The sequence below is a fragment of the Capra hircus genome, chromosome 6, assembly GCF_001704415.2.
Source record: "Capra hircus breed San Clemente chromosome 6, ASM170441v1, whole genome shotgun sequence".
Taxonomy (NCBI): Eukaryota; Metazoa; Chordata; class Mammalia; order Artiodactyla; family Bovidae; genus Capra; species Capra hircus.
The window spans coordinates 115,877,977-115,905,794 of record NC_030813.1 but is presented as its reverse complement, the minus strand read 5'-3'; the positions used below and the strand labels follow the sequence as shown (position 1 = coordinate 115,905,794).

The following is a 27,818-nucleotide window of genomic DNA, read 5'->3' as shown; positions in this document are numbered from 1 at the left end:
CCAGACAACCGGCGTGGGGTCACAGGGCCCCGGAGGGCTCTGCCTGGGCCACCGGGAGCTGGGAGGGCGGGCTGCCGCCGAGGCAGAAGGCCCCCCCCGACCACAGCGGGCAGCCCGGCTTCTGCCTCAACTGGCACTTCTGTTGCACTCTGACCAAGTCCAGGGGCCTCTGGGGTGCGTCCTGGGGCCCCGAAAGCCCCGACAGAGACTCCCGATGCTGGCAAGCTGAGGAAGCTGCACACCCTGTACCAGGGCGGAAGCAGAACCAGCCCACAGGCGCCTCCCCGGCCCCGGCGTCCTGCACACGTGCACCGGGGTCTCGGGACACAAGAGAGGGCCTCTCAGCCCCGTCTGAGCCTCCCAAGCCTGCCTGCCAGGGGGCACTGCCGAACCTCACTCCCAGCAGCGACACCGCGGCAAAGCTCAGGCCTCCAGCCAGAGGCCAAGAGGGGCCACTGGGGCAGGCCCCACCCCGCCTGCCCACGCCCCTGGAGGGCACAGCCACCTAGGCACCAACGTGGTCAGCTCCAGCCCTGCATCACCACGTCTCACCTTCCTCACACCAAACTCAGAGTCTACTCTAGAAGAACTGTTTATGAGACACTCAAACCACCCAATTTTGTTTTTTTTCCCTCCAAAACCACATGAGATCTTATGTTTCATGAACTGTCCAATTATTTAAGCATCTGCTCTAATCTGTATCATAACACATTACATCACATTATGCTCTCTAACTTCTTGGATTTATAATTCAAGTTTCATGACACCAAAGATGATTATTTCTAGTCTTTTTCCCTTTTTCCCACCTAATAAAATAAACTGGGACGTTTTTAAACTAAAATGCAATATAAAGTACTAATTTCTGAAAATCATGCTGACAGAACTAATTACTATATATCTAAATAATAATAAATTATCATAAAACCTGAAAAGCAAATGAGAAGGCAAAGACCATTCTCCTTTAATACTAACTCAGTCAGATAAAGTACATATCCAAGTTGGATATAAAACTAAAAACAATGTGTCACGTCCGAATCACTAACTTCAAAGTTGCAAAATGAACCACAAAAAAAAGGTAACAATCCAACCCACCTCCACCAACAAGCCAACTGAAATGCTGTATGAAGGGCCAGCAAGCACATGGAAAGGTGTTCACCGTCACTAACCACTAGGGAGACGACAGCAGATGGAACGCGGAGCGGGGCCGCCAGCGCCTAGGGTGGGGCCCTGAGGACTCGCCGCCTCGCAGGGACAGAGCTTCAGGTCTACAGAGCAAGCAGGGCTCTGGGCGCAGGTGGTGGGGACCACTATCTGGCAATGTGAACGTATTTCATGCCACTCATTTGAGTACTCGGTTAGGACGGTAAATCTTATGTTTGTGCATTAAAGCACAATAAAAAAGGGGGAAATAAAGGGCCGCAGGAGGGCTGCTGAAGGAAGAGGAAGAGAGAAGCTGGGCGATGGGAACAGTGAAGCGCAGAAGACGAAGACGGAACGGCAGCCCCCACTGTGCCCCCCGGTACCTTTCAGCCTGGTGTGGCTGTGCAGGAGCGGGTCGGCAGAGACCATGCAGGGCCACCACGGGTAGCCGGACACCTTGGACCACACCAGGTCCCCGACCCCGAACCTCAACGGCTGGCCTTCGTCTCTGCTGCTGTTCAGACAGGACTCTCTCTTAGCTGGAATCTGGAAACGAACAAGAGATACGTCAAGTACCTAGCCCTAAATCCAGCTTCCTATCCACAGAAGACCAAGGGTGAGTCAGACCAGGTTCCATACACACACGTGCACACACACACACACACCTAAAAAGAAGTGTGCTTTCCCTCATGGTTCCCTCACTGGTTTTAGCCAACAGCCCTGAGAGCACTTCATCGAAACTGCTCATCTCCTGCCCTCAGCTAGAAGGTCAGCAAGGACCTGGCACACAGAGGTGCCCGACGTTACAAAGGTCTCTGCAGAAATCCACTTCCTTGGCCTGGTGGGAGGCCTTCAGTGGAGCTTTATTCGCAGGCTGGACAAGAATTCTCATGGAATTCATCCTCTGGCCCTCCGCCCCTCTGAGCCCTTGTCTGACAGTCAGTCCTCGGGACGGAGGACCCCAGGGGGGCCAGGACGTGGGGGCTCGGCAGCAGGCCCAGCCCCACCCCCACCCCCCAAGGCCTGGGCTCCCGGAGCCTCAGCCTCCGCACCTCAGAACCCAGGCCAGGAGGAGGCTGAAGGCCTGGCAAGAGCGGCGCCCTCGCCAGGGGGCTGAGCACAGGCGAATCGCCGACTGGCTTTAAGCCTCAGCCCCACACGCGTGCACAGAGGCGAGTGCAGTCGCCACGCCCATCGGGGGTGAGGGCGGGCACTGGGCGGGCGCGTCACACACTCCTACAAAGACGCCGGCTCTCAGGCTGTCACCTCAGCCTCGCGCCCACGCCCTCAGGACAGGCAGTATCGTCCCCACTCGGAGGGCGCAGCCAGACTCAGAGAGGCAAAAGCAGGTGACCTGTCCAGGTTTTAACAAAATCAACCGCAGCCTCTTCCCTATAAAGGAGCATGGATCCACCAGGGGGCTTCAAGCAGGGCCACAGCAGCCCAGACCACCATCACTGTGATTACGCCAGAGCCGCCCTGCGCCCCTCACCCCAGCACTCAACAGACATAAGCCCTGAAGGTCTTCGTTATTTCAGCTCCTCCAGGGAAATGCCCATCCTTTCCTGTCCTATCTGTGGGGCCGTAAACTAAATTCCTCACTATAATTTTACAGTGATTCCTCCAGCCTTGGTGAGAAAAAACCCAAACTGGCCTCAAGCCCCTGCCCCTACTCCTGAAAGCAGGCCTGGAGCTTCGCCTGGCCAGCGCACAGAGGCCTGCCAGACCCTATTCATGCAGACCACCAGCTCAGGAACAGAGGCGCACAAAGCCCTCTGCAGCTCCTCTGCCAGGGTGGAGGTTCCCGCCTGTCACTGAAGACTTGTGGCATAAACACCATGTTTTCATCCCACATTCCCACCCCAGCCTTCGAAGCCTGAATGTGCATTCACGCGCACTCCAGCACTGCACTCCGCGCTGGGGACCAGGAGCATGCAGGCAGAAGCACGCCCCGTGGTCACTGGGGCAAGCCACACGCAGGGCCCCTGCAGCGGACAGTGGGCCCCCGGCGGACAGCGACCGAGGGGAGGCCGGCGGGAGCGCTCCTCAGACAGCACAGACCGGGGAAGCCCCACAGGGTCCCCCACTGACCGCCATCAGGCGGAGAGGAGCTCTGTGAAACAGGACCGCCTGAAGGCCGAGGGCTCTGGGATGGCCAGGCCCAGATTCAGAACCTCATGCAGTCTTGACACTTGTCTCCAGGCCCCAGCTCAACAGGATGTGAGTGTCCCCGCGGCGAGCCCTCAGAGCAAATGGAGAGCCGGCCACGGGGGCCACCGCCCACCTCCTATCGCTTCTCACACGTCGCGTGTCCTCCGAGGCCCCCTGCCACCCGCCCAGAGCCCCTCATTCACAAATACCTTTTTGTCCACAGGACTGGAGACCCTGGACACTAGGGCAGCCTCCCCGCGGCCGTGCTCCAGCAAAGAGCCACGCTGTGCGCTTCTCTTGCGGCTCCTCCGGGCCTTGTGCTCCGGTCTCTGTCCGTCTGCTTCCAAACGGGACACGGCGGCCGCACCGTCGCCACATATGGAGGACTCAAAGAGAGGTTTCCCATTCATGTAGGTTTTGGTGATTTTCAGCTTAATTTCTGGAGAGCCATTTTTGACAGGGGTAGTGTGAGGTGGGGTCCCAAGTCCCTTCACTTCCTGGGATTCAAAACGCAGTTTGGCATCATGAGCACCAGGCTCTCCATTGAAGACGCGGGAGGTGAGGTCTTTCAGCCTCTCGGCCGGGATGAATGGCAGCGCGTCGTGGCCGTTGAACTTCTGCACAACCCCGTCCTGCAGGCCGGCCGAGAGCTGGGCTTTGCTCAGGAACACGGAGCACTCGCGACTCACGTCGCAGCTCGGGGTCTTCCCGTTGGCGCTGCCCAGGACTTCCGGGGCCTGCTTCATCTTCAGGCACTTCACCACCTTTGGAGCAGAAAGAGGGCTCTTCCTGACGCTGAATTCCATTCAGCCTCGGTGCCTCCGTCTCAGAACACTGCAGTGTTGGAAAAAGAGAAAAGAAACACCTTAGTCTCAAACCTCAGATGAGTGCGCCAATGGAACCCTTCACACCTGGGGAGCTTCGGGGATTCTGAGGCGGTGTGCGGCGTTCCCTGTGACTTCGGTCCCAACAGGCAGTTCTAATATCTCAGAAATGACAGGAGTCCCAAAACAAGAGTGAAAGGACCAGGACTGGGTTTTCGTGGTGGAACACAAAAGTCGGGCGAGGAGAGGAGGTCACGCCACTGCCCCCGAGCCCTCGGGAAACGGGGGCTGCCCCCCACCTGCCGCCAGGGCAGCACCCAAGGCGGCCAGCGCAAAGCCAGGCCTGGGCAGAGGACAAGAGGAGGGGCCCGCCCACAGCCACTGGGCCGCAAAGCTTAAGCCCAGACGGGCGGGGAAGGTGGAGGCAGGCCCCCTGCCACCAGCCTGGCCCACGCTAACCATGGGGACGAGGAGGGGGCGCAGCCTCGAGGACACTCAGCTCTCCTTGGACAGGGCACACCAAGGACCCCGCACGGCACCCGGGGTCAGATGGGCTGCCTGAGCCCCACAGGCAGAGGGGGCTTCCCCAGGAGCCGCAGCCCCTCACTCGGGACACCCAGTGAAGGCAGCTCACGGGGAACAGGCCGGCGCCCACTCTGCTGGGAAGACCCCCCCCCAAGGCCCCCAAGAGCACACCACAATGGCAGCGAGGAGGCCCTCCAAGACGAGCCACCGAGGGGAGCAGAGCACCAAGACGGGGTGCCCCCGATGGAGAGCACCGCACCAGAGCTTGGCCCTGTCACCACCGAGGGGCCCCACACCAAGACGCCCCCTGAGGGACCACCCCCTGACCCCGAGCACACGCCGGGACCGTCCGCTGTGACCCACGGGGGGTTTTTAAGGCAAGTCTAAGTGGGTTCCAGTCCCGCTTACATCAGGCTGACTGGACAGAGAGAAGCCGACGGTCTCAAGGCACAGCAGGGCGCGTGCGGCCGGTGAGCAGAGGACACGGACCCCGCCCAGCCCCAGGGTCCACACGGCCCACACGCAGGGCCGCAAGCCCACTCTTACGGGCAAACCGCAGCTCTCTGGCAGCCCGGCGGCCGGGACTCTGCGCTCTCACTTTTGGGAGCCTGGGTTCTGTCCCTGCTCGGGAACTGGGATCCCACAAGTCGTGCAGTGAGGGCCATCCCCCACCAAGAAACTAAAGAAAAGATCAAAACCCCAAAAGAAATGCCACCTCACACAGCACCTATGAGGATGGCTACCCACTATCAGAACAGAAAGCAGGGCCTCAGGGCGACGCAGGGAGCCTGGAGCCCTGTGCTCGGGGGCGGGGAGGGGAAGGAAATAGCGGGGCCTCCTCAGAGCACCCACAGGACCCACGAGCCCACCCGACACACACCCCAGGGGACGGAAGGCAGGCACGCGGGGTGTCGGCGCCCCGTGTCCATCCACAGAGCGGGGCGTGCCGCAGCCTCAGACAGCAAGGGAAGGCGGACACCTGCCACACACTGACCCCAAGGACATTACGCGGACAGCAGTACGCCAGTCACAGAAGACGAACAAAGGCTGTGTGGCCGCTTCCTCACGCGTAATCAGAGCCACAGACATTAGCAGGAAGGAGGGCAGGCAGGGGGCCGAGCTGCAGGCTCACAGGACGACACCGTTCTGGAGACGATGGCTGCCACACTGCCTGCACACAGCACCCGAATGGCACGCTTCAACACGGCTGAGAGGGGGGACTGCCCTGGGGTCCACGGGCTAAGACTCCGTATTCCCAACGCAGGGGACCTGGGTGTGATCCCTGGTCACAGAACCAGATTCCACACGCTGCAACCAAGAGCTCTTGTGCTACAGCTGAAAGATCACACATGCCTCAGCTGAGACCCCCCAGCACAGCCAGATAATTGTTTCAAACGGTCAAGACGGTAAATGTTACGAGAGTTTCAACACAACTGAAAGAAAACGAGTCCTCTTAAGAAGAACGTAACGGAAAAAGGGTGTCTCCGGGTGCATCACTCACAATACCCAGGATAAAACCAGGACGCGTGCTCGTCTCCTGCAAAAGCACTAAAGTTGCAACCAGCTGTTAGGAACCACCAACAGGAGGATGCGGGGGCCCACCAGAGAAAGACACCTGAGGCCAGAGAGGCGGCAGCAGCCGGCAGACAGCAGGAGGAGCGCGCTCAGGACAGCGTCGACACCACGCTCGCGCGGCGGGCGACCCACAGACTGGGAGACAGGCACCGAAGAGGCGCAAGCGCCGCGCTGAAGGCTCTGCGCCCCACGTGAGGCTTCCCAGCCAGGGGATCCAACAACGGGGCTGGGCATCCAGCCTTGAGGGCCAGTGGAATTTGATTACAGGCCTTCCAGAGGACTGGGGGAAACAGAGACTCCACCATATCAGTTCAGCCGCTCAGTCGTGTCTGACTCTTTACACAGCACGCCAGGCCTCCCTGTCCATCACCAACTCCCGGAGCTTCCTCAAGCTCATGTCCATCGAGTCGGTGATGCCATCCAGCCATCTCATTCTCTGTCGTCCCCTTTTCCTCCCGCCTTCAATCTTTCCCAGCATCAGGGTCTTTTCCAATGAGTCAGTTCTTCGCATCAGGTGGCCCAAGTATTGGAGTTTCAGCATCAGTCCTTCCAATGAATATTCAGGACTGATTTCCTTTACGATGGACTGGTTGGATCTCCTTGCAGTCCAAGAGACTGTCAAGAGTCTTCTCCAACACCACAGCTCAAAAGCATCAATTCTTCAGTGCTCAGCTTTCTTTATGGTCCAACTCTCACATCCGTACATGACTACTGGAAAAACCATAGCTTTTGACTAGACGGACCTCTGTCGGCGAAGTAATACTTCTGCTTTTTAATATGCTGCCTCGGTTGGTCATAGTTTTTCTTCCAAGGAGCAGGCATCTTTTAATTTCATGGCTGCAGTCACTGTCCCCAGTGATTCTGAAGCCCAAGAAAATAAAGTCTCTCACTGTTCCCATTGTTTCCCCATCTATTTGCCATGAAGTGATGGGACCAGATGCCATGAACTTCATTTTTTGAATGTTGAGCTTCAAGCCAGCTTTCTCCCTCTCTCCTTTCACTCTAATCAAGAAGCTCTTCAGTTCCTCTTTGCTTTCTTCCCTTTTATAAGGGTGGTATCAAATGCATATCTGAGGTTACTGATATTTCTCCCGGCAATCTTGATTCCAGGTTGTGCTTCATCCAGTCTGGCATTTCGTATGATGTACTCTGCATATAAGTTAAATAAGCAGGGTGACAATATACAGCCTTGACGTACTCCTTTCCCAATTCGGAACCAGTCTGTTCCACGTCCAGTTCTAACTGTTGCTTCTTGACCTGCACACAGATTTCTCAGGAGGCAGGTCAGGTGGTTTGGTATTCCCATCTCTTTAAGAATTTACCAGTTTGTTGTGATCCACCCAGTCAAAAGCTTTGGTATAGTCAATAAAGCAGAAGTAGATGTTTTTCTGGAACTCTCTTGCTTTTTCTATGATCCAAATGATTTGGCAATTTGATCTCCGGTTCCTCTGCCTTTTCTAAATGCAGCTTGAACATCTGGAAGTTCTCGGTTCGTGTCCTGTTGAAGCCTCGCCTGGAGAATTTTGAGCATTACTTTTGCTAGCGTGTGAGATGAGTGCAACTGTGCAGGAGTTTGAACATTCTTTGGCATTGCCTTTGTTTGGGATTGGAATGGAAACTGACCTTTTCCAGTCCTGTGGTCACTGCTGAGTTTTCCAAATTTGCTGGCATATTGGGGACAGCACTTTCACAGCATCGTCTTTTAGGCTGTGAAGTAGCTCAGCTGGAACTCCATCACCTCCACTAGCTTTGTTCACAGTGTTGCTTCCTAAGGCCCACCTGACTTCGAATTCTAGGATGTCTGGCTCTAGGTGAGTGGTCACACCATCGTGGTTATCTGGGTCATGAAGATCTTTTTTGGATAGTTCTGTCTATTCTTGCTACCTCTTAATCTCTTCTGCTTCATAGCTTCTGTTAGGTCCCTACCATTTCTGTCCTTTATTGAGCCCATCTTTGCGTGAAATGTTCCCTTGGTGTCTCTAATTTTCCTGAAGAGATCTCTAGTCTTTCCCATTCTATTATTCTCCTCTACTTCTTTGCACGGATCGCTGAGGAAGTCTTTCTTATCTCTCCTTGCTATTCTATGGAGCTCTGCATTCAGATGGATATATCTCCCCTTTTTTCCTTTGCCTTTCACTTGTTTTCTCAGCTACTAAGGCCTCCTCAGACAACCATTCTGCCTTCTTGCGTTTCTTTTTTTGGGGGATGGTTTTGATCACCGCCTCCTGTACAACGTCATGAACCTCCGTCCCTGGTTTCTCAGGCACTCTGCCAGATCTAATCCCTTGAATCTATTTGTCACTGTATGCTGCATAATTGTAAGGGATTTGATTGAGGTTGTACCTGAATGGTCCAGTGGTTTTCCCTACTTTCAATTTAAGTCTGAATTTGGCAATAAGGAGTTCATGATCTGAGCCACCGTCAGCTCCCCGTCTTGTTTTCACTGACTGTATAGACCTTCTCCATCTTCGACTGCAAAGAATATAATCTGTCTGATTTCAGTACTGACGATCTGGTGATGTCCATGTGTAGAGTCATCTCTTGTGCTACAGGAAAAGTGTTTGCTATGACCAGTGCGTTCTCTTGGCAAAACTCTGTTAGCCTTTGCCCTGCTTCATTTTGGACTCCGAGGCCACACTTGCCTGTTACTCCGGCCACCTCTTAACTTCCTACTTTTGCACCCCAGTCCCCTGTGATGAAAAGGACACCTTTTTTCTGGTGTTAGTTCCAGAAGGTCTTGAAGGTCATCACAAAACTGTTCAGCTTCCTTGGCGTTAGTGGTTGGGGCATAGATTTGGACTGCTGTGATACTGAATGGTTTGCCTTGCAAATGAACAGAGATCATTCTGTCATTTTTGAGGTTGCACCAAGTGCTGCATTTTGGACTCTTGTTGACTGTAAGGGCTACTCCGTTTCTTCTAAGGGATTCTATTCTTGCCCACAGTAGTAGATACAATGGTCATCTGAGTTAGATTCACCCGTTCCGGTCCATTCCAGTTCACTGATTTCTAAATGTGGACATTCACTCTTGCCACCTCCTGTCTGACCACTTCCAATTCACCTTGATTCATGGACCTGACATTCCAGGTTCCTATGCAGCACTGTTCTTTACAGCACCGGACTTTACTTTCATCGCCAGTCACGTCCACAGCTGGGCGCTGTTTTCAGTCTGGTTGTGTCTTCATTCTTTCTGAAGTCATTTCTCCACTGATCTCCAGTAGCATATTGGACACCTACCGACCTGGGAGTTCATCTTTAAGCATCCTATCTTTCTGCCTTTTCATACTGTCCATGGGGTTCTCAAGGCAGGAATGCTGATGTGGCTTTCCATCCCCTTCTCCAGGGGCCCACGTTTGTCAGAACTCTCCACCGTCACCGGTCCATCTCGGGTAGCCCCACACGGCACGGCTCATAGTCTCACTGAGTTAGACAAGGCTGTGGTCCACGTGGTCAGTTTGGTTAGTTTTCTGTGATTGTGGTTTTCATTCTCTCTGCCCTCTGATGGATAAAGATAAGAGGCTTGTGGAAGCTTCCTGATGGGAGAGACTGACTTAGGGGGAATCTGGGTCTTGTTCTGATGGGCGGGGCTGTGTTCCCTCCCTGTTGTTTGGCCTGAGGGCAAGCTATGCTAGGGATAACGTCAGTGATGGAGACCTCCTGGAAAAGGACTTAGGCCAACACTGCTGTATCCAGTGCCCCCGACCCCGCGGGCCACTGTCAGCCCACGCCTCCACTGGAGGCTGCTGGACGCTCCCAGGCATGGCTGGCTCGGGCTCTGGTGGGGCAATGCTCCTCTCTCCCGGCTCCTGGTGCGCAAGCTTTGGCCTGTGCCCTGCAACGGCCTGTCTCCCCGGTCCTGTGGCAGCTCCACAGTCAAGCCCCACTGGCCTCCAAAGTCAAATCCCCTGGATGTCCTCAGCGCCCGGCAGAGGGAGGCCCGGTTTTCCCCTTTGTCAGTCCCCCTCATCAGAAAGCTGACATAAGCTTCTCAGCCTCAGCCTCACAGGGCAGACAAGAAGCAAGAGAAGCAGTCTCGGAGCAGCTGAAACAAAAACACACCACAGAAAGTTAATCACGACAAGAAAGCAGAAAGTTATATCCCAGGTGAAGGGACAAAATAAAACCCCAGAAAAACAACAAAATGAAGTGGAGACAGGCAACCTTCCAGAAAAAGAATTCAGAATAACGATCGTGAAGACGGTCCGGGAGCTCGAGAAAGGATAACGATCGTGAAGACGATCCGGGAGCTCGAGAAAGGATAACGACAGTGAAGATAATCCGGGATCTCGGGGAAATGGTGGAGGCAAAGATTTAGAAAATGCAAGAAATGTTTACCAAAGACCTAGAAGAAAGAAAGAACAAACAAGCAGAGACGAACACACGCTGGAAGATGAAGGGAAGTGAAGTCGCTCAGTCGTGCCCGACTCTGCAACCCCGTGGACTGTAGCCCACCAGGCTCCTCCGTCCAGGAGATTCTCCAGGCAAGAATACTGGAGTGGGTTGCCATTTCCTTCTCCAGGGGATCTTCCTGACCCAGGGATCGAACCCAGGTCTCCTGCACTGCAGGCAGACGCTTTAACCTCTGAGCCCCACTGGAAGGAATCGTCAGCAAGTAACTGAGGCAGAAGACCTGGAGGACAGAATGGTGGAAGTCACTGCCACAGAGCAGAATATAGAAAAAAGAACAAAAAGAAATGAAGACAGCCTAAGAGACTGCTGGCACAACATTAAACGCACCAACATTGGCATTATAGGGGTCCCAGGAGGAGAAGACAGAGACAAAGGAACTGAGAAAATATTTGAAGAGATAATAGCTGAAAACTTCCTGAACACAGGAAAGGAAAGCGTCAGCCACGTCCAGGAAGCACAGAGTCCCAGGAAGGACAAACTCAGAGAGGGACACAGCCAGACACAGGGCAACCAAGCTGACAAGACCTGAAGACAGAGGTAAGCGCTCAAAGCACCACGGGAGAAACGACAGACCGCATACAAGGGGACGCCCGTCAGGCTGACTTCCCGAGGGAGACTCTGCAAGTCAGAAGGGAACGGCACGGTACATTTTAAATGATGAAAGGGAAGCACCTATAACCAAGAATACTCTACCCAGCAAGACACTCCTCCAGATTCGGTGGAGAAATCAAACGCTTTCCAGACAAGCAGAAGTTAAGAGAATTCAGCACCACCCAACCAGCTTTACAACAAATGCAAACGGAATTTCTCTAGACGGGAAACACAGAGAAGGCAGAGACCTACGGAAAACAATGAACCCAAACAATGAAGAGAACAGTAACGGGATCACACCTACCAATCAGTCCCTTGAATGGAAATGGATTAAATGCACCAACCAGAAGACACAGACGGGCTGAGCGGGCGAGAACGTGTGCATGTGTGCACCTCCACTCACAACCCTCTGCTTCACCCCCAACCGCATGTAATTATTTTATATTGTTAAGTTAACTGCGTTCCCATTATGGCTTGCAATTGTAATTATCTTTTATTTTCTGTCTGGTTATTGATTGAGAAAAGCGATGACCAACCTAGACAGCATACTAAAAAGCAGAGACATTAACTTTGCCGACAAAGGTCCATCTAGTCAAAGCTATGGTTTTTCCAGTAGTTAGGTATGGATGTGAGAGTTGGACCATAAAGAAAGCTGAGCACTGAAGAATGATGCTTCTGAACTGTGGTGTTGGAGAAGACTCTTGAGAGTCCCTTGGACAGCAAGGAGATCAAACAGTCAATCATAAACGAAATCAGTTCTGATTATTTACTGGAAGGACTGATGCTGAAGCTGAAGCTCCAATACTTTGGCCACCTGCTGTGACTCCCTGGAAAAGACCCTGATGCTGGGAAAGACTGAAGGTGGGAGAAGAGGGGAACGACAGAGGAGGAGGTGGTTGGATGGCATCACCGACTCGGCAGACATGAGCTCCGGCAAGCTCCACGAGTTGGCGATGGGCAGGGAGGCCTGGTGTGCTGCAGTCCGTGCGGTCGCAGAGTCGAGCGTGACTGAGTGGCTGAGCCGGACTGACTGTGAAACCCGACTGTGAGAGGTGATGAGCATCGTTTACTATTGGGATTATGTAGTTATTACTCAATACCATTGTATCATGATTGGTCAGTAGAAAAACAATAGAACTCTATATCACCAAAACTAGGATCTAACAGGAAAACCTGCTACCACTTTTTAAACTCCAGATGTGTTACAGAACTATCTTGAAGTTCTTTTGGAAAATACAAACGTTCAGCTACTGCTTTTTTCCTCCAGACTCCACATATGTTTCTAAGGGGCAGTCACGTTTAAAACCAGCTCAGCTGCATGACGAGCTTTGACTTTCATCTAGCTTGCTTCACTTTTTCTATTTCATATGCGTCTGAAACATAGTAAGTTAACTGCACTTCAACAAAATAGATATATTATAACAAAGAAACTTGAAAATAGCTCAGTAGAAATGGTCTTTAAAAAAGAGTAAAAATTAATAAAAAGAAAGAAACAGAGCCTCCATGACCTATTTTGTTGTTCCGTCGCTCAGGTGTGCCCAACTCTCTGCGACCCCACAGACGGCAGCACGCCAGGCCTCCCTGTCCATCACCAACTCCCGGAGCCTGCTCAAACTCATGTCCACCGAGTTGGTGAAGCCATCCAGCCATCTCATCCTCTGTCGTCCCCTTTTCCTCCCGCCTTCAATCCTTCCCAGCATCAAGGTCTTTTCAAATGAGTCAGTTCTTCACATCAGGTGGCCAAAGTATTGGCGCTTCAGCATCAGTCCTTCCAATGAATATTCAGGACTGATTTCCTTTACGATGGACTGGTTGGATCTCCTGGTAGTCCAAGGGATTCTCAAGAATCTTTTCCAACACCACAGCTCAAAAGCATCAATTCTTCAGTGCTCAGCTTTTCTTTCTGTCCAGCTCTCACATCCATCCATGACTACTGAAAAAAATCACAGCTCTGACTATACGGACCTTTGTAGGTAATATCTCTAGTACTGTCTAAGGCAACGTCTAGTATTAAAACTAGACAGAGTTTTAATACTCTGTCTGGGTTTGCCATTGCTTTTCTCCCAAGCAGCAAGCATCTTTGAATCTCACGGCCGCAGTCACCATCTGCAGCGATCCTGAAAGGGAAAGGGAAGCTGCTCAGTCGTGTCTGACTCTTCGCGACCCCGTGGACTGCAGCCCACCAGGCTCCTCCATGCATGGGATTTTCCAGGCAAGAGTACTGGAGTGGGGTGCCATCACCTTCTCCGATGAATGAGTCTGCCTATCTGTAAAAATGTGCCTGATGGAAACAGTGTGATCACTAGGTTACCACACTGCGCGAGCTCAGTTGTCAAGAGTGATTCTGGAGCCCAAGAACATAAAACCTGTCGCTGTTCCCACTGTTCCCCCATCTATTTGCCGTGACGTGATGGGACTGGATGCCATGATCTTCGTTTTCTGAATGTTGAGTTTTAAGCCAGCTTTTTCACTCTCCTCTTTCACTTTCATCAAGAGGCTCTTTAATTCTTCTTCACTTTCTGCCATAAGGGTGGTGTCATCTGCATATCTGAGGTTATTGATATTTCTCCCGGCAATCTCGATTCTAGCTTGTGCTACAGACCAACATCAAAGGGTCTGGATTCCTACTCCTACCCAGAGGAGAGGGAAGAAACAATGAGATAGAAAAAAACATTTGGGAAAGATTAAACGGAAAAGTTTTCAGATTCAGTGAGACATAAATTCAGAGATTCAAGAAGCTCAACAAATCTCAGCAGAAGTGAAGTGAACTGAACTGAAAGTCGCTTAGTTGTGCCAAACTCTCTGCAACCCCATGGACTATATATATATATACACTATACTATACACTATACTATACTATACACTATACTATACTATACACTATACTATACTATATGTATGTACTATACTATACACTATACTATACTGTATATACATACAGTCCATGGCCTTCTCCAGGCCAGAATACTGGAGTAGGGAGCCTTTCCTTTCTCCAGCGGATCTTCCCAACCCAGGTCTCCTGCATTACAGGTGGATTCTTTGCCAGCTGAACCACAGGGGAAGCCCAAATCTCAGCAGGATGTATGTAAAAGAACCCACACCCAGGTATAGTCAGTGGAAACATTTAAACCAATATAAAGAAAAGCCCTGAAGAGCAGAGGGGGGACAAAAGGTCCATTAAACACAAACCAGTGACATGGATGGCCATTCACTTCTCATGAGAAACAGAAGCCAGCCATGATCAGAGTAACGGGGGAAAGGGAAAAGACTGTCCACCTGGCATGTGATGTCCAGAAGAAAGACTCTGCAAGAATGATGACTAAATGTATTTTAAAAGAAACACCAATTAGGAAGCTGCTGCCATCAGGCCTCCGCTATGAGAAATGCCAACAGGAGCTCTTGCGGCTGGCGAGGGATGAGAGCAGGGCGACGCTGGGCCTTCAGGAAGGAATGGGGGCACCGGAAACGGAGAGCGCGGGCGAGGCCCTCGGCCCTCGGCTTCTGGACACTCACGTGACTGCAGAGGGCGCAACGCCGCGCTACAGCCGCACAGACACGCAGACACCAGCTGCAGCCCCGCGCTCGCCGCCCAGAGGCCCTGCCAAGCCCCAGGCAGCCTGTGCGAGTGAAGGACGCGAACGGCAGCCCTGGGCAGCGCACAGCTCACACCACGACACCAGGAGACAGAGCCGACAGACGCAACCAAGAGGTCAGTCGCCGACACTCAGGTCTGGAATCCTCACACAAAGGCTCGGACTTCTGGCTCCCCTCAGGATTTAGTGCCAGGCCTAGGGGAGCATGACCTACATGTGAACCACATTTCCAAGACTGCCTGCTCCTGCTGGAATTTTCAAGTTCCTTCACATCTCCGCATGTATCAGACACAGCTCTGAGCCTCTGGTCTGCGCAGACCTGCGTCTGCTGCTGGCGCTCCACCCTCGCGCAGGCACTTGTTTCTCTGTGCATCTGGCCTATATCCCTCCCTCCCCTGGAAACTGCGGGCTGCTCGCTACTCCCCAGGATTCCACCTGGGACGACGCCTGAAGGCACAGCCCCTAGAGAGGGTCCACTCACGCCCACCACGGCACTGACCACTGACTTGACCTTTCAAGGAGTTTTCGTTTTTTACCAAGGTTATACCAGTAAGTTAGGAAATCTTTCATTCTATCTGGCACTCCAAGAAAAACAAAAAACCCAACCAAGAGGCAGAAAACCTGCAAAGCCCACAGAAACCACGCAAGAACGGCCCAGAGGGCTTCGCTGGCTCAGTGGCCCTCAATCGGGGGAGAGGGACGAGCTTTAAAAGCAGAACAGCGCAAACAACAACAGGACCCACGTGCACACCCGCCCGTCCAACAGGGCAGCCTTCAGCATCGCACCGACCTGCCTCGAGCTGTCCTGGCACAGAAGGCCTCCGGACAATGTGCGCCTCCAGCCGAAGGCCGGCAAGACGGGCTCAGGGCACCCGGGGCCCCAGGCAAGAGAAGCCAGGCTCAGCCCAGCAGGCTGCCTACCGCCCACCACACACCCACAGCAGCGTCCTGGGGCTCTGGTTCTCCGTGCCCACAGCACCCACTGGGAGCCCCAAGTCCAACAGCTAGAAGCCAGACGCAAGCTCCCAGCGCAGCACCACCTCCCACAGGCCTGGGACAGGGTGACTGTCCTAACAAAGACGGCATCTGCCTGTTCAGGAAGCCCAAGTCCCACTCAGTCCCCCACCATCAGTTCACGAAGCACCCTTCCCGGCTACGGAGCTGAGAGCTGCTGCCGGGGTGTGCATGCCCAGAAATGCTGCCACACCGGGCCTGCGATTCGACCAGCACAGCTGATTCCCGCTGTGTCGATATAAAAGCAAGCTCAACTCAGTCTTCCCAACGGCTGTGTATTACTCATCACGCAAACACAGCATTCCTACTGTTCAAATTTCTCCCATCATGGAAAGTGACGGAGAGCTTCCCAAACATCACTATGTAAGGCCGGCACACCTCTCCCGTCAAAACCAGAGAAGTAGTGCAAAGAAAAGCTACCGACCAAGATCAGCAGAGTAGGACCGTGAAAAGGCGAGAAAACAGCAGCCAATCAAGCCCAGTTATTGCCAGACATACTGACATAAGGTGTCACAGCTACAGAGCACTTAGTCACAAATGACGGTTCAACGTTACAATGAACTCCGTTACCATTTTAACACGCTTCACGACATTTCTGGTGAAGGTGCCAAATTATTACTTTTTTTAAAGAAAAAAAAAAAAAGTGAGCTATGTATATCACCTAATTCAAAACAAGAGAGGGAAATCTCCAAATCCAGAAATGAGGCGTGAAGAGCAAGGAGCCTCCGGGCACAGCAGCAGGGGACAGGACACAGGCCTCCGAGCCGGGCCTGGAGCAGCGGGCAGGGCCAGCTGGGCGCCTGGCCCCGAAGAGCTGCGGGCTCAGCAGGCACAGAGTGCGGGGCCGTGGCCTGGGCAAGCCTCGGGCTCCACCACTGCCTCCTCTCGGCAAGTGACCGCCCCCACGCTCCAGCTCCTGGGGACGGAGCGCCGGCCTCGCCAGGGGTCAGCGGTCAGAGGGCTGTGTGCTGAGCTGCCCCTCCAGCCCGCCCAGGGCTGGGCCCACAGCAAACACCCCCGGAGGCCCCTGGAGACACAGTCACCCTCAAAAACTGCCTGAGAAGGCGGTGGGGGCCCAAACCCCCGAGCCAAGAAACAAATGGTGGGCCTGGGAGGAGCAGCACTGCACAGCCCTGCCAGGCAACTGGGGCTGCTCAGGGGCTTCTCCACCCCAGAGGTGGCTGGGGGCATGCCCCGTGGAGGACCGCAGGGAGAGCAGTCACCCCACGCTGCTCAGCACGGCCAGAACCCGCCACACGGACGGCACCGGCCGCCTGAGCGGATGCGGAGCAGAAGAAGTCTCCTCACTGCTGCTGGGAACACACTTTCGTGGTTGCTCATAACACTGAAGACACTCTCATCATACGGTCCAGCAACCCCACTCCTTGGAATTTACCCAAGGAAGCTGAACACTTCCATCCGCAGGAAAGCCTGCACAAGGAGGTGTCAGCTTTATCTCATCGTCGCCAAAACCTGGGAGCGATCAAGGTGTCCTTCAGCAGGCGAATGAATCGATCAACGGACCCTCAGATGACGGAGTGTTATTCAGCCTTAAAAAGGATGAGTCCCGAGGCACGCTGCAGCACGGACACGCCCCGCACGCACCCTGCTAAGCGAGGAAAGCTGCCCACAGAAGCACAAGCGCTGTGTGGCTCCACTTTTTGTTTGGTCACACCGCACAGCTGGCTGTAGCTCAGCGGGTAAAGAATGCACCTGCAACGTGGGAGACCTGGGTTCGATCCCTCGGTTAGAAAGATCCCCTGGAGAAGGGAACAGCTATCCACTCTGATACTCTGGTCTGGAGAATTCCACCACTGTATAGTCCATGAGGTCACAAAGAGTCGGACGCAACCTTCACTTTTTCACACAGCTTGCAGGATATTAAGTTCCCCAGCCAGAGGTTGAACCCATGCCCTCAGCAGTGAGATCGCAGTCCTACCCCGCGGCCTTCCTCAGCGACCAACGCGATGAAATTGCACCGAGGAAAACAACAGAATGGGAAAGACGAGAGCTCCCTTCAAGAAAATCAGACGCCAAGGAAACGTCTCACGCCAAGACGGGCTTGACAAAGGACAGAAACGGCGTGGATCTAACAGGAGCAGAAGACAGTAAGAAGAGGTGGCAAGAATACACAGGAGAACTGCACAAAAAAGATCTTCACAACCCAGATAATCACGATGGTGTGATCACTCACCTAGAGCCAGACATCCTAGAATGCAAAGTCAAGTGGGCCTTAGGAAGCATCACTATGAACAAAGCTAGTGGAGGTGATGGAATTCCAGCTGAGCTATTTCAAATCCTGAAAGATGATGCTGTGAAAGTGCTGCACTCATTATGCCAGCAAATTTGGAAAACTCAGCAGGGGCCACAGGACTGGAAAAGGTCAGCTTTCATTCCAATCCCAAAGAAAGGCAATGCCAAAGAATGCTCAAACTACCGCACAACTGTACTCATCTCACACGCTAGCAAAGTAATACTCAAAATTTTCCAATCCAGGCTTCAACTGTCCGTGAACCATGAACTTTCAGATGTTCAAGCTGGATTTAGAAAAGGCAGAGGAACCAGAGATCAAATTGCCAACATCCACTGGATCATAGACAGAGCAAGAGAGTTCCAGAAAAAAATCTATTTCTGCTTTACTGACTACACCAAAGTCTTTCACTGTGTGGATCAGAACAAACTGTGGAAAATTCTTCAAGAGATGGGAATATCAGAACACCTGACCTGCCTCCTGAGAAATCTGTATGCAGGTCAGGAAGCAACAGTTAGAACTGGACATGGAACAACAGACTGGTTCCAAATAGTAAAAGGAGTATGTCAAGGCTGTATATTGTCACCATGCTTGTTTAACTTATGTGCAGAGTACATCATGAGAAACACTGGGCTGGATGAAGCACAAGCTGGAATCAAGATTGCCAGCAGAAATATCTATAACCTCAGATATGCAGATGACACCACCCTTATGGCAGAAAGTGAAGAACTAAAGAGCCTCTTGATGAAAGTGAAAGAGGGGAGTGAAAAAGTTGGCTTAAAACTCAGCAATCAGAAAACTAAGATCACGGCATCCAGTCCCATCACTGCATGCCAAATAGATGGGGAAACAACGGAAACAGTGTCAGACTTTATTTTTGGGGCTCCAAAATCACTGCAGATGGTGAGTGCAGCCATGAAATTAAAAGACGCTTGCCCCTTGGAAGAAAAGCTATGACCATCCTAGATAGCATATTAAAAAGCAGAGACATTCCTTTGCCAACTAAGGACCATCTAGTCAGAGCTGTGGTTTTCCCAGTGGTCGTGTACGGATGTGAGAGCTGAACTATAAGGAAAGCTGAGCACCACAAGAATTGATGCTTTCGAACTGTGGTGTTGGAGAAGACTCTTAAGAGTTGCTTGGACTGCAAGGAGATCAAACCAGTCAATCCTGAAGGAAATCAACCCTGAATACTCACAGGAAGGACTGACGCCGAAGCTGAAACTGCAATACTTTGGCCACCTGATGCAAAGGCTCTGACGCTGGGAAAGACTGAAGGCGGGAGGAAAAGGGGACGGCAGAGGATGAGATGGTTGGATGGCATCACTGACTCCATGGACATGAGTTTGAGGAAGCTCTGGGAGCTGGTGATGGACAGGGAGGCCTGGAGTGCTGAAGTCCACGGGGTCGCAAAGAGTCAGACACGACTGAGCGACTGAACTGAACTGAACCACTGGACCACCGGGGAACTCCCTGACTGCACTTACATGAGGTCCCAAGAGTAATCAAATTCATAGAGACAGAAGCGCTGATAGAAAGGCAGCTGCAAGGGGATGGGGGGGAGAACGAAGAGCTGGTGCTCAACTGGAACCCGTCTCCGTCTCGCGAGGCGGGAAAGTCCTGGAGCAGGCGGCAGGAACGGGTGCACGGTGACGCGGGCGCACTTGGTGCCCCTGGACGGTGCGTGAAGACGGGGAAGGCGGCGACTGTTTCGCACGTGCACGTGTGAAGCACGTTCTGCTTTCAGGGGGTTTACATTCCCCTGGAGTTCCAGGAGAGACTAGGAAGGATGGGGAAGGCGATTTTCAGAAGGATAATGATGGCAATTCTTCCAGAGATGAAACTAAACTTAAGTATTCAGATCAAAAAGGGCACCCAGGGTTCTGAGCAAAATAAAAAGAAACAAATCAATACTTAAACACACACTTTTGTGAATATGAAGGACAAAAAGAAAATCTTCAAACCTAAGTCCCCGTAAAGAATAAGTTAATGGACAGACTTCAGCCGAGGAGAGGAACAGAAACACAGGCTTTGTGCGGCCTCGACTGAGAGAAGCAGATGGCGGAGCCTCTCCAAAGTGCTCAGGGAAGAGACAATTTCTCCTCTAAATTATCACCAAGCACGAGCCAAAGTGTATATTCAGACGTGCAAAACCTAAGGCAGTTTAGCACACACACCCCTTCCGCAAAAGGAACAGCGAAAGGCACAGGAGAGCAGAGCTGCAAGCCCAGGAGAAGCAGGGAGCAGGGAGCAAGTGGGGAGGGGCTTAGAGCAGACGAGGGGCTTCTTTCTCACACTTGCTTGCACTCCTTACAGAAACCCCAACTAAAAAGGCCGTCAGGAATTTCAGGGACTTCCCCGGTGGTCCAGTGGTCAAGAGTGTGCCGTGCAACGCAGGCGATGAGGGCTCGATCCCGGGCCGGGATCTGACACCCACCCAGCATGCCGCGGGCCAACTGAGCCCACATGCCTCAGCCAGGGTCTGTGCGCCGCAACAAAAGGTCCCACACGACGCAACAGAGATCTGACGCAGCCAGATAAGCAAGTAAGTATTTCCAAAACAGAATCACAGACGAAGGGTCAGTCCACAAGGACAAAGACAGCAGATGAGCCAGTCAGGAGGGCGGCCGTGGCGAAGCTCAAGGGCAGAGCCACCTCTCCAGGAGGAAGCTGCTGCTGCTGCTGCTGCTGCTGCAGGGAGGCTGGCGGCTCAGGGCGCCCCTCGCCTACAAAGCTTTTCCCTTTTAAAATGTCTGACAACAAAATGCAACACACAGTCGTCAGAAAAGGAAAGAGCCCGTGATGCCGTCACAGCGAAAACTGGGACTGCGTTAGTTAGAGCAGGAGCTAACAGCTCCGAGTGACGAGCGGTTTTCCAAGGGGACTGAGGGGAGGGTGGGGGGAGCCAAGCATCGCGTGCGGCCTCGTGTAACAAGCTCTGAAGATGGCGCAACCCACTCCACGCACATCACAGACGCTCCACGGCAGGTGCTGGCGCGGCAAGCGGCTGGGGAGGCCACACGGAACAGAGGAGGGGTGTCCACAACGAAGGGAAAAGCACCACTCTCCAAACAAGTGCCCGGATGACCGACCAGCGTTTAGAACCAGCCAGCGCGCACAGGCCCGGCTCCAACACGCGGAAGCGGAGCGGTAAACAAAGCACACACCTTGTCCTTGGGGAGCTGATACTCCAGAGGGGGCAACAGAGGGTCTAAAGTACAGACGGGAGAGGGGAGGGCCTGGGGAGGGTGGAGGGGTGGCGGAAGAGTGTCCTCCCTGCGCTCAGGACGCCTCCGCGCCCGCCCTCCCAGAGCTCCCAGGTGCAGCCGCAGCCTGCGGAGCCCATGCCGCGACGCTGAGCCAAGTGCCCAGGGGCAGGCTCAGTGCCGGACAGCAGGCAGGCCTCCCCCAGAGCCCAGAGAGGCACCAAGCTCGTCACTCGTACGGAAGCAGAAGAGAGACCCAAATGGAAAAGTCAAGTCTGCAAGCACGACGGAAGCAGGCACACACACTCCCTAACACTCCCTTGCTTTCCAACATTTTGCACAGGTCTCCCTGGAACAGACTGGTCCTGCCTTCGCGGAATGACCACAGGACGCCCCGTCTCAGGAGAAAGAGCTCCGTGTGGAGCACTGGGATCAGCATGGAGTCTGCCACAGAACAGGGGCTGAGGACGCAACAGCTCGTCACCCTGCCAGACTGTCCACCGAGAGGCTTCACCTACAGAATGGAGGACTGACTCACGGCCGAAGCTTCGCTCCCTCTGCACACAGTGAGGCCTTTGTGACGGACCCGCTCCTCGTCTGTGCTCACTTCAGGGACGCGCGGCACACAGGCCCGCTCGAGGCCAGCCCCGGGCGCAGCCACCCGGGCGCGCTCTGCCTGCGGCCCGTCGCTAGCCTCGCACGGGCACTCCGGCCGGCGCCGCGCCCGGCCCCAGGCCTGCCTGTCCTCTCGCCTCCGTGCGGAACGGCAAATCTCAGGACCCCTCGCACTCTGCCAGGGATGGAAAACGGAGCAGCCGCGGCTGGGAACAATCAAGACGTCCCCCAACTGCCACGAGAACCAGCAATCCCACTCCTAGGATCTATCCCAGAGAGAACTAAAAACATATTCATACAAAAACTTGTACAAGAATTTTGACAAAACTATTTTTAAAAAGGAAAAAAAACCACCCAATGTCCTAACAACTGATAAGCAGATGGAATCAGAAGGGATCTCGACTCTCCTGGCGCCCAGTGGTTAGGACCCCATGCTTCTCCTGCCAGGGGCCCAGGCTTGACACCTGGTTAGGGGACCTACAGTCCCACAAGCCACCTCGTGGGGGGAAAAGTGGACCCTGCCATACAATGGGATATTCAGTCATAAAAATGAAATACTGACACACACCGTCACACAGACAAACCTCAAGGCTTCAGAAACACTGCTGAGCTAAAGCAGCCAGTCACAGAAAGCCACTTACCACAGGACACCGTTTCTACGGCACGTCTAGAACAGGAGAGTCCAGAGACGGAAAGCAGAGTGGTGGCTGGGGGCACGCAGCAAGGGGGGTGACTGCTCAGCAGGCACCGGGCTCCCTACTGGGGTGACAAAAATATATATTCAGGGTTTAGACAGTGGTGATGGTTACGTTAACACTGACAATATACAGAAAAACCACCAAAGTATATACTTCAAAAGAGCTTAACTGATCAATTTCATGTCAATTTTTAAACTATCAAATCTTTTGTGAGTAGGAAAGGCTTCCTTTCCTACTCCTATATTAAGATGTATCATCCACATACCTGTAAGGCATTTCCTATTTTCCCTCTAAACTGTGCCTTACAAGGCATATAGCAGGGCACACTGGGAGCAAGTCTGAAGACCAGATCAAAGTCCTAGCCGCCCCACCCACAGCCTGGCAGCCAGTGGGAGAAGTGGAGTGCACTCAAATGACGGGGGCGCCGGAGCGGGCGCTCCAGGCGGCAGACTGCAAAACAGCCCGCTGAGGCCACCTACCAGGACCCTGCCAGTGGGTCCCGACCCATCGGCCCTTGGCGAAGCCCCCGCCCAGAGCCCCGCCGGCAGCTCCTGGACCTCCATCTCAACAGGGGGCCTACATCGAGGGCCATCGGGCATCTGGGGAAAATTCAGCTTGAGAGTTAAGAATGTAAAAGCAAAAGAAAGCTAGGGATCTAGAGGGCACACCAGAGGGCAAGAGAGAAACCACCAAGCACACACACTTGTCCTCCAGGGCGGCACGCTCGGGCCACCCTGGAGCCCGGGCGCCTCCAGGAGGAGGTCAGGCGGCTGGGGGCACGGCAGGGAGGGACTTTCACACTACACTTTTCAACTCTGAAGCACGTGAACATATTATCTAATCATAGTTTTTCTTTCTATTTTTAAAGGAACATTGTGAAAATGTAAAGATATTTCCAAAATAATTAAAAAATCACTGCTCTCTTTGTAACTGCATTCCACAGCCACTCAGGGGACAGAGAGACCCGGATATCATGGCTCCTACAGAGCTGCCAGAGCAGGAGGAAGGAGGGATGGAGGCAGGAAAGGAGCCGGAAGGAGAAGAGAGACGAGGGGAGGAAGAGGAGGGAGGGGAAGGGCCGCAGCAGCCTGGGGCAGAGAAGCAAAGCACCTGCAGCCACGCTAACGAAACACCCGCGTGGCACGAGCTCCAGGGACAGAGGCGTTTAAAATTCTCAGAGACCGGAACCGACGTTTCTCCACAGAAGACATACAGACGGGCCCAGGCACGGGAAGACGCTCAGGAAGCGCAAATGGAGCTATGACGAGCCTGCACCTCGTACCTGTCAGCGCGGCTGCCATCAGAGAGCCCACGAGCGCTGGTGAGGCCACAGGGAAAGGGAGGCCTGGCACACTGCTGGTGGGCATGCGGGCCGGTGCCGCGACTGCGGGGAGAGACCAGATTCCTCAGGACGGAAGCCAGAGCTGCTGCGGGACGCAGCAAGCCCACCTCTGAGGGCGCACCAGACGGAAACGAGCCCGGACGCTGAAGATGCGTCTGCAGACTCACGTTCTGCAGCACCGCTCCCAACAGTCCACACGCGGAGAGGAACAGAAAACGAAAATGGGGCTTAGGGACTTCCCTGGTGGTCTAGCGGCTAAGACTCCACGCTCCCAACGCAGGGGGCCAGGGTTCGATCCCTGGTGGGGAAACTAAGACCCCGTATGTCACACAGGGGCCAAAAAGGAGGAGGGGGCTTATGCGTGTGGTGGAAGATTATCCAGCCATTAACAAGGAGGTTCTGCCACGTGCACATGGGTCAACCCAGAGGACATTCTATTAAAACGCTGCGTGCTCTCACTTACACTCAAAATCTGAAATAAGCCACACTCGTACAAGCAGAGAGAATGGGTGGTTGGTTGCCAGAGGCTGAGGGGCGGGAGGAACGGAGAGCTGCTGCCAACGGGACGGACGTGCGCTTGTGAGACGAGCAAGTTCTAAAGACACACAGTCCAGGGGCTATGATCAGAACACCCGGCTTCACACCGACACTTGCTGGGAGAGAAAACGTGAAGCACGCTCACCGCCCCCCCCACACGACCGGGAACTGAGGGCGGAGCCAGGTGTGCTAGCTCGGTCAGCGGCCGCTTCCCAGTGCACGTGGGGGCTCAGATCCTTACACCGCACACGGGTTTCCAGCTCTAATTCTCTCCCTTCCAGCTTCACTGAGGTGTGTGCAGTCATGCAGGACCGTACGGAGTTCAGGGCTTCCCAGGTGGCGCAGTCGTAGAGTCCCCCTGCCAATTCAGGAGGCGCAAGAGACTTTGGGAAGATCCCCTGGAGAAGGCAATGGCACCCTAATCCAGTATTCTGGGCCGGAAAATGCCACGGATGGAGGAGCCTGGTGGGCTGCAGTCCAGGGGTCATGCAGAGTGGGACGCACCCGAGCACACACACACGCGCTGTGTAAGCTGAAGGTGTGCGGCATGACGGAGGCACACAAGGAAATGACGTCCACAGTAAGTTCAGTGAACGTCCATCACCTCACAGACACACGCGATGAGAATCCCGAGGGCTCACTCTCAGCCCCCACGTACGGCGCAGAGGTGCTGATTTTATGTATCACGCTGGGCACTGGACACTGGAAGACTGAAGATTTTATTTGTCAATTATACCATAATAAAGCTGGGGAGAAATAGAAAGAAGTGGAGTCAGGATTTCTAAAAATTAGGGAAGAAATAAGATACCCAGAATCAAGAGGTTGAAAAGACCCACTGGGCACTCCACAGGATGAAGACAAAAGAGACCACGCGGTTTGGGGTAAAGGTAGGTGACAGGCCAGAATCGGCGACCGTGGTAGCATCACTTATCTTAAAATAGGAAAACACCCATGAAGACCCCCCAGTGATGAAGCAGTACCGTCAGATTTTCCAGCTATTTTCATTTCTGGCCACATTGCTCAGCTTGTGGGATCTTACTTCCCTGACCAGGGACTGAACTCATGCCCTCAGCAGTGAAAGGACGGAGTCCTAACCGCTACACCACCACGGAATTCCCATCCTCAGTTTTTTGAGAGAAACTATTTTCAATCTAAATTACGTCTCTAGACAAGCTATCAATCAAGTTTAAGCACAGATCATTTTGGCACGTAAGGTCTCTAAAAGCGTTGCCTCCCACACTTTCTGAGAAAACCCCCAAAAGATGCACCACCAAGACACGGAGGCAAACCGCGGGGACATGAGACCTAAGGGGTGGGTGGTCCCCGCAGAAGACGGGGCGCCTGCAGCCGGGCATGGGTCTAGGAAGGCCCGTCGGGAGCAGGAAGACAAACAGTTCCAGCAGACAGGCTCCCCAAGGGAAAAATGCGTACCTGACCATCTCCAAAGGCTTTGTACACAACTCATCTGGAAAACCTGAGCCTGCATTAGTAACAGATGCATGGAAAACCAAGCAAATAGAAAAAGAAAAACAATTTACTAGGAAAGTAGTGTTCAGCTGAACAATATAACAATTAATAAATATTCATTCAAACCAAAAATTGTTGGAATTCCCTGGCGGTCCAGGGATTAGGAATCTGCACTTTCACTGCCAGGTTTAATCCCTGGTCGGAGAACTAAGATCCCCCAAGTCTTAGTGCAGCCAAAAACAAAATTTTAAAAATAAATAAAAACTGTTAAAACTGTGATATATTAGGTGGGAGGGGGATTATGGGGGGACACACGTATACCCATGGCTGATTCATGTCAATGTATGGCAAAAAACCATCACAATAGTGTAAAATAATTCATCTCCAATTTAAATAAATTTTTAAAATTAAAAAAATAAAAGAGTCAAACAAAACCTGTGGCATATTAAAGATGGCCAAAACGTCTTTGTCGTTCCCCCACCAAGAGATAAAGTCTGTTTCTCCACATCCTTGACCCTGGCCCGGGCCTGTGGCTGCTCCCGGCTGCACACAGCAGGAGCGACGTCAGGCTGGAGCCGCCTCACCTCTCAAAGGGCCGGCAGGGCTTCCCTGGAGGCCCAGGGGGCACGCCTCTGGGCTTCCCCTGCGGGGCACGGGTCCAATCCTTGGTTGCGGAAACTAAGACCCTGCATGCCACACAGTCAAAAAACAAATAAATCAAATGCATCCTTTTTTTTAAGGTGTTTTTATGAATAAATAAAAGGCTTGTCCGCGGGGGAGCTCCTTGATGGCCGAGTGGTTAGGACTCCGGGCTGCCACTGCCGTGGGCCAGTTTCAAGCCCGGGTAGCGGACCTGAGCTCCCACAAGCCGCGTGGTGCAGCCAAGAAATAAGCAGAAAGCAAAAGGACTGGCAGCTTCACTTCCTGCGGCAGGAAGCAGCCACCATGCTGTGAGGAGGCCCAAGGTGCCTCAAGGGCGGCCCATGCCAGGGAGAATGGCGGACCCGGGCCAACAGCCCCCAGCAACGGGCACCGCGGGAGTGACCCAGACCGACAGCACGCCGGCCGTGACGGGTGGGCCCTGGCATGCAGGTCCACACTGCAGGACTGTAAACACACACACACACTGCTGTGCTCTCAGCCACGCGCTCTGGGGCAGCGCACCAGGAAGGCGCAGACAGCCGGACACCACTGGACTCAGGAGACCGGGGAAGGGGAAGCGGGGCGGAAAGACGCCAAACCCTTATCTCCTGAAGACAGAACTGCACGAGCAACACGCGGGCCTCAAAGTCCTCAGCCCCATAAAACAGGCAAGTGTTTCCAATAGGCAGATACGAGAGACAGTTGAGAGAGCAGAGCAGCTGCGTCCTCGGACAGTCACCTAGACTGCTGCACTCTGTTCTGGCCCTCACAGAGGGGACTGCCTTTAGGCGCCTGGCTCAGTCCGATGAATGAAAAGCAGACGGGAAGCACAGACCTAAGCATCTGGTTGGTAAGATTACAATTATCCAAGTTTCCTTCCACTTTTCTGATTTGTACAAACTTTCCATGAAACGTATTGTGATTACAAGAAAGAAACGTTCTGGCTGCACCAGCCGCTGCAGCAGGCGGATCTCAGTTGCGGCGCGTGGGCCGCCGCTCCGGGCCAGGGACGGCCGCGGCCCCAACCCTGGGCGGGCCGGGTGCGAGCCACCGGACCCCCTCGGAAGTCCCTGGTCGTCTGACGACTAGTGCCGCGTGAGCCTCCTGTTTCGCCTGGATGGTCTGTCAGGAACTAGCAAGCCCTCGAAAAGAAGCTTTCCATGAACTCTAGGCTGGAATTCACAACTGTTTCTGCTACCTCACTCCGGTGCTGGGAACTCAGAGGGAGGGCAGGGGA

The 27,818-nt window shown here is 53.5% G+C and overlaps 1 protein-coding gene across 7 annotated transcripts in view; it reads right to left on the bottom strand.

Moving 5' to 3' along the window:
- Positions 1–27,818, bottom strand: part of WHSC1 (Wolf-Hirschhorn syndrome candidate 1) — a 76,883-nt gene that overhangs the window by 39,910 nt on the left and 9,155 nt on the right. For 5 of the 7 annotated variants that reach the window (XR_001918223.1, XM_018049814.1, XM_018049817.1 and 2 more), the window contains 3 exons: positions 22,537–22,654; positions 3,501–4,125; positions 1,524–1,686 (listed from right to left, as the gene is read on the bottom strand). Coding sequence is in view for 6 of the 7 variants with exons in the window: in XM_018049814.1 (XP_017905303.1) it covers positions 1,524–1,686; positions 3,501–4,097 (760 nt within the window). In the remaining variant the exon portion in view is untranslated. Of the gene's footprint in view, positions 1–1,523; positions 1,687–3,500; positions 4,126–22,536; positions 22,655–23,875; positions 24,787–27,818 lie in introns of those variants that run through there. The other 2 variants (XM_018049815.1, XM_018049816.1) reach the window with 2 other exon arrangements.